This window comes from Lates calcarifer, linkage group LG2 (assembly GCF_001640805.2).
Source record: "Lates calcarifer isolate ASB-BC8 linkage group LG2, TLL_Latcal_v3, whole genome shotgun sequence".
Classification (NCBI taxonomy): domain Eukaryota; kingdom Metazoa; phylum Chordata; class Actinopteri; family Centropomidae; genus Lates; species Lates calcarifer.
In genome coordinates, this window is record NC_066834.1 from 197,368 (window position 1) to 204,755 (window position 7,388).

Below are 7,388 nucleotides of genomic sequence, written 5' to 3' on the forward strand. Positions count from 1 at the left end.
TACCTATCTGTTGCCATCTGAGAGTCTGACTGACGCCTGTTAACACTGCACTGCTTTTACCTGAAGATAGAAACTGACCTTTAAATCTGTGATGCTGCCCAGCTGCCAACGACCCAGGAGCGGTGACGTTTTAATATGATTTCTAACCCAGCTACAGGCCCTCAGCAGAGTCAGCTCACACACAGATCCAGACTAAACATCCACAGAGAAACCAGCTCTGATACTGGATCTATTCACTACCAACACAGAAACCTGGAACTGAAGCACATTCACAGGAGACCATGTTAATAATAGTGAATATAAACCCACAGAGTGGAGGACAGACACAAGCTCTGTTAACATCTTTGCTAACTTGAACAGTGACTTGGTGATCTGTGTGTAACTGGGACACTGTCATTAATAATGCAGCTGACAGGCCCTGCTGAGAGGGACTGAGAGAAACACTGAGGACTCAGTAACAGGAGGTGGTGATGCTGCTGTGGCTGCAGGGCAGGGCTGAGCCCTCACACTCACACACAGGACATAACGAACAGGTGTAAACAGATCCAAACTCTCAGCTTCACAGAGGCAGAACCTTTCTTTATCTCAGAGCAGTAAAACTGGAAACTGTGGAGCTGCTTCTTTTACACAGAATCAGTCTGTTAAATGACAACAGGCTGCTCATAAAAGCTGATATCAAACACAGTGTGGTTTGGGCTGTGTTTCCCTGTTAAAGCGGCTTCACTGTAAACAAAGTGTCTGCAGTGGAAACTCATTCATCCCCTGCACCACAACAGGATGCTGCATTCTCAGTATAATCTCTGAGGAGCAGGGAACCAGCAGCAGGACCTCGGCCTCCACACCTCTCAGGAGAATCATCATCAGATCTGAGCTAAAAAAGACTTGGACATGGAGAGAGACAGTCCTTGTCTCTGTGTGGTGTTCTGATGATGTAGTGTGGACAGAGAGGTCCTCTGGTATCAGCACTGATACACTCACATCATCAAACAGCTGCTGTACTCAGAGCTGAAGCTTTGTGTTGAGATTAACTGCTGTTAATCTGTCTTACTGTATCTGGCTTCATGTTTCAGGCTGTGACCATGAGCACATCACTGCAGGAAAGGGTGTGGTGCTGCACGCTTATGACGAATGAGTCTAATGACTTTATCAACTCCACCAAAATGAACACAGAAACAATGCAGCTAAAAGAATGACTCAGCTGTTTAATTCAGGCCCTGACGGCACTGAAAATCACTAAAAATACACAGAGCTGCTCCTCCGATCAGCTCTATGTGACTTTAACTTTCTCTCTGAATGACAGAGAATTTAACTGCAGGTAAAGTTCATAAATCAGTATTTGTTCACTACAGTGTTCAGTCATAGTCAACATCTTTAAATCAATTTATTCTCATTAGTCTGATTGGACCTGAGCCGCTGTAACAAACCACCTCAGTAATGTGAGGAATCCACCAGGAGCAGCCAAACACGGCTCTGAGAATAAAGTGATTACATCTGAATACTGAAAACACTGTTGTTAAACTACAGCAGGACTCTGATCAGATCAGTCTCAGTGTGTATCTGTTTCTAATTCACTGTAAAACTATGAATGAACATCAGGTCAGGTTCAGGAGGATCCTGATCCACTGACTCAGCTCTGCCATGGGACATGAGCCAGAAAAGACGACTAATCCAACCAGCTCGGTTACTTCATGTTTTCAAGTCTTCACAGCAGCTGATTAACAGCTGACAAAAGCTTTGACTCAGCTCTCGTTCCCCATCGATCAGTGGTCTACAGTTCTGATGATCTGAGCCCAAACTACAAATGTGCAGCTGGATGTTATGAAGACCTCTCTGAAAGATAAAGGTGACTTTTTAACAGATTTTAGATTTTAAAGCAGAGGTGGTCAGAGGATTCAGCTCCCTGTAAACTCACCCGTAAACCACTCTTTTTCTCTATGTCCTCTGTGTCTTTGTGAGGAAGTGAGGTGAAGTGACAGAAATCCAAAGTCCCACTCTACTGACAACATAAAGACAAATGATGTTTCCAGTGGTCAGAGGCCAAACACTGGCTGGCATGAGACAATGGGAAGTTATTAGAGCTGATAAGAGGAGCGCAGCTGCAGGAGAGGGACCATGTTCCCTGTCCATGATGAGGAGAGTCATACATGCAAATATGACAGGACACTGTTGGTTTATGATCCAAGAACAAGGAGAATAGCAACAAGCACCAGAGGACACGGAGCAGCTCTGCCCCACCACATGAACTCAGCCTTTCTTACTTTATTACCTGGATTAAGTAAAAGAGGAAGTGAGTCTGTTCAGGCACTGAAAGACTGATCTAAGAACAGCTGAGATCATTCAGCTTTTTACATCACAGAGACACAGCGATGCCAAAGATCATTCATCAGCTCTTATCAAACTCTTCCATCTGCTGGAAGGCAGACGTCACGGTGGCAGAGTTTATCCAAACACAGACATGTGATCACCACTCGTCAGCTCATGTCTGATCACATTTACCTCCAGGGACAAAATATTACAGCAACACAGGTTCACCTCTGCTCAGCGAGACCTCTGGTTGGTTGGTGGTCAGCTCCAGATCACAGGAGGAGGAACATTCACCTCCTCACCTCACCTCCTTCTCCTCTCCTCCTCCTCCAGAACATCATGTTTCACAGTTGTACTCACTGGAGAGTTGGAGAGACACTGATACAGAGGAAATTACTTTAATAGTGATCCAGTCTGTTGCATCACAGAGGAACTGAGTGGGACTTTAATGTTGATGTTGGTCCCTGGATGTTCTCAGGCAAACACAATGTAAAATAAAGGAAAAAATACGACCAAATACGACTGCTCACAATAAACTCAAAGATTAAATAATAAAAGTTAAGGAAATGTCACATTTCCAGGAGAAAAAGCAGATTTCTCTGATACAAAGTGAGGAGCTCACAGACTGACGGTGGCTGACATGTTGAATTTACAGTGAGCAGTTTCTATGCTTCTGTTATTCACCATGATTTACAACAAGTGCTACAGCAGAAGAAGTCAACACTCATGTGAGGTCCGTCGTCACAAACAGAGAAAACATGGCTGCAGCTCTGGAACAAAGACGTATGGAAGCGATCAGGACGAGTGTGAGAGTGAGCTGAACCACAGCGACAGGACTAACGAGTTCCCCAGGTCCACAGGATGGCTGCTCGTCCTGTTCTTACAGCCACCGCCTGAATTCCTCTGCAAATCTCTGCAGCAGTGATGGGTCTGAAAATGGAGCGCCGGCTTTGAAATGAAGGGGGGGGGGGGGCTGCTCTGTATATGCACCTCCCTGTAGGAGAAACTAATGCAAACCATCTGCTGTCAGACCGAGCGGCTATTCAGCATCTGGCAGAGAGGGAAGCAGTGCTGGTGTCTGCTGTTCAGACGGTCAGGACGACAATCTGACTGTTTCTCTCTCTACATGAGACCAAACTACAGACACTGAAACCTCCACCAGGTTCTCATTACAGACAAATCTCACAGACCAATCCTCAAACTTCATCCTTTCAAGTCTGTCACTATCACACAGCTCCTGTTCATCACGTTTATTAACTCAACACACCAACACACACTTCCTCCAGGTTTCATCATGGCTCACCTCTCACCTGACCAGAAACCTCCTGTTACCTTCAACTCCAGCACTTCAAACACAAAAACACTGCAGTACAAAGTGACAACAACGTCCCTGAAGCTGAACTAAAGCAGGAGCAGACGACATGTTTCAGTGTTGGTCTCAGCTCAGGTGTGATGCTGTGGGTTTCTCTGTGTGGGTAACCTGACCTACAGGTTCAGTGTAAGTCCTCAGGTGGTGAGTGCCAGCTGCTCTCAGTTTGTGAACACAACAACAAGTGTGAGGATTGCCATAACACTCTATGAAACACACACAGATATGAGGGATATTCTCTCTCTCTTACAGGAGTTAAACAGCATCATCCTGTATCTTTACCTCCAACAGGTAACGTGTGAACTCACGACACACCTCAGTCCTCCATAACTCTGTGTGTGTGTGTGGGTGTGTCAGGAATGGCATTCAGTAACCAGGAAAAACCTGTCCCCATGTAACGCACACAACACACACAATACACACACAACACACACATTACACACAGAGTACACACAGAGTACACTCAGGCTGCCTGGATGCCTCTGTGTCTCTTCTCCAGGACAAACTGGTTTAATGATTATAAGTGACATCTGTGACAGTTCAGCTTCACTACAGACACAGAGACTCCTCTCAGGGACTGATCCTGACTGACGGAGTCAGACTTTAATAAGACTTTAACAGGGCAACAGGTAGATCACCTGTCAGGAAACTGGAGTCAGAGTTATTTTCTCTCTGATCAGCCTGTATACTGGTTATACATGGCTGTACAGACAGTGTAAACATCACTCACCATCCTCTGTCCTCAACAACAGCCGCAGTCTGATCAGTCAGTCCAGCCTCTGAGCGAAACTCAACTTCACACCGTCTCACAGACAAAGATGGGAAACTCTGTGGTACTTTGACCTAAAGCCAGAGAGAGAAAATCCAGGTTTCCAGGAGATATTCCAGATAAAGTCCAGGCAGCATGGATGCGGTTCCTCAGCGGTGTCCTCCGTCCATGGTGCAGACAGTTGTTCCTGTGTCAGCGGCGTTCACTCTCACAGCAGCTCGGTCATTTACAGACGGAGCTCGGACCTCTGTGAAAAAACCTCAAACACAACACAGGAAACTGAGCCACGAGCCAATCACAGAGCTCCGAGCGCTCAGCATCATTAAATATTCAGTAGGTACCGAGCATGCGCAGGATCCGGGACGTCCGAACAACAGGAGAAAAACAGTCCTGCAGCAGCTCCTTTATTCTGTCTGTTCATTTACTGACTGAGCTGTTAGCTCCAACACAGCCTGAATAGGCGGGAAAATACTCTGGTACAAAGTACTAATACTCTATTACATGTAATAACTATGTTGTCAGAATTATACTGAAGTAAAAGTATTTAAACAACATAAAAAACACTTCAAGTATCAAAAGTGAAAGTACTCATATTACATTACTGGATAATGATGCATTCATGTGCCTCTGGTAAGGGTGGGAATGATTTTAATTACTAAATATGGTAGACTGTGCATCAATAAAGTTTTATTTGATCTTAATCTATAATAATTATACTTTGAATTTCTCTGTTGTCCATGTTTTGGATCAGTAGTCTGAACCATCAAAGTAACTGAGATTGTAGTGGAGTAAAGAGTACAGTGTCTTCCTCTGAACTGTGAGTAGAGGTATAAAGTAAAGTACTTTGAAGCAGTACTTAAGTACAGTACTTGTATAAAAACAGTAAAAAACTTTTATTCCAGAATTTAGGAGAAAAACTTTCAGTTCTGTCGATGTGTTTTAGTTTAATCTTTGTTAAATGAAGCCTCTGGTCTGTTCAGAGTGGAGGTCATTGTGTTTAAATGCAGCTGAAGAACAGTATCAGAGTTACAGGCTGCATGTGGATTAATCATTGGACACAGCAGAGGGATCCCACTGACTCACTATCACTGATTTAAACCAGTGTTTGTCTTCTGTCTGACTTCACATGATCTGTTAATCAATGACTTTAAAAAGGAAGTGCAGTAATCCAGCTCTTGTTTCTCAGAGGAATGAAAGTGTAACTCAGAGCAGGAAACCTGTTTGAAGAGCAGGGTGGCACAGAGATCCAGACTGAGACTCTCCTTCAGCTGATGTTGGGCAGAGAGACCACTCTCTGGGTGTAACCTGTCTAACAGGCTGCCTCTGTGCAGCCAACACACAAGACCAGTGTATGTGTGTGTGTGTGTGTGTGTGTGTGTGTGTGTGTGTGTTATGTAAGTCTTTCTTTACATCAGAGATGAACATTAAAAACAAGGTAAAAACATATCAGACAGATGTAACAGATGTGAAACTAACAAACAGATGATAAAGTTTTATCCATGAAGCTGTGCTGATGTTGTTGGTCAGTGTTTTGTCGCCACCCAGTGGATGTTATAGGAGGTGACAGTCACTGCAGAGACAGTTTTCCTTCAGTGAATTTAGAATAGAATAGAATAGAATAGGCTTTATTGCCACTGTACAGTTAAGTACAACAAAATTGTGGTTGCTCCACAAACAGTGCACTATAGAAGAAATTATATACAATAAGAAATACAAAATGTACACAAATAATACAAAAATACAAAAAGTACAAAAATGAAGTTTACATACACACAGCACACAACTGTGCAAGAAACAGACTAGGACACTTTAAGGTGCAAGGTGGATGGATAGTGTCCTTGGCTGTGTGTGTGTGTGTGTGAGGAGTGATAGAAGGCCAGCTGCAGCTTCTTGTCCAGATTGTTTTTACAGTTTGTTTGGCTCAGGATTTACTCTGAATATTATCAGTTCTTCTATGATCTCTGTCAGTCCAGATTAAATGTTTGGTTTAATTTAATTTTCAATGAACATGATGTTAAATGTATCCCAGATTAAAATATCTGACCAGAAACAGTCTCAGTCTGATCACCTGTGTGTAGGGTCAGGGTTGTATCACAGGTGTATCACTGGCTCAGCTGATTATAACTAAACTTATTTAAATTCTGTGTGAAAAAGGGAGAAAGTGATGAAGTACTGGTGCTACTAAGAATTTCACTGTGTTTTTAATTCAAGGATTATTCCTAAACATTTAGAGTGGTGTCTCCTGTGACTGTGGTGTTTGAATTCCTGTGATAATCTAGTTTTCCTGGACCCTGCATAACTACATCTTTTTCAGTATGAAGCCCAGAAACCTCTGGTAATGGAACAATAGCGCCATCTAGTGCACAGAATCTATAAGATAAATGTAATTCTGTTGGCCGTTCCGTCTAAAATGTACTGATATGAATGATGAGCTAATCTTTTTCCCTGAACATCAGAATGAAATGAACAAAATGTTGTTGTAGTAAAATTCAGAAAATGTGGTTTAGTGAAGAACGAGCTTTATCTGATGATCAGATGCTCTTAGAGACAGACCAGTAGAAATATAAATATAAATTCTGTTTCTTAATGTGGCTTTGATTTGCTGTTGCTCAGCTGTAATGTTTGGTTCATTATGGTGTCAGACCACTGACCCCTCCTACAAACAGGGGCTGACCCCTGATACTGTTGGAGCCCTGAGTCTGTTCCATAATCCATCCACTCTGTACCTGTGTGTGTTTATAATATGATGATAATAAAACGAAGTAACGTGTCTCATAAAAAAAACACAAGTTAAAAGTCTTTCAATGCAACATAAAAATATTAAATAAATAAAGTTTGTTGTACACGCTGTGGAACAAAGGTAATGTAAAAAAGAAGGAACGAAAAAAGAAAAGGGAAAAAAGGGGGAAAAAAATGACGCACGTTCGTAAGCCGCTGCTTGTGCCA

At 42.9% G+C, this 7,388-nt stretch overlaps 1 protein-coding gene across 2 annotated transcripts in view; it reads right to left on the reverse strand.

Annotated features, from left to right (window-relative positions):
• The window catches only part of myo1ea (myosin IEa), a 34,191-nt gene extending 29,492 nt beyond the window's left edge, over positions 1 to 4,699 (reverse strand). For both annotated transcript variants that reach the window (XM_018683218.2, XM_018683217.2), the window contains exon 1: positions 4,404 to 4,699. In XM_018683218.2, the coding sequence (XP_018538734.1) occupies positions 4,404 to 4,406 (3 nt within the window). In that variant the 5' untranslated portion in view covers positions 4,407 to 4,699. The remainder of the gene's footprint in view (positions 1 to 4,403) is intronic.
• Positions 4,700 to 7,388: the final 2,689 nt, after the last annotated feature.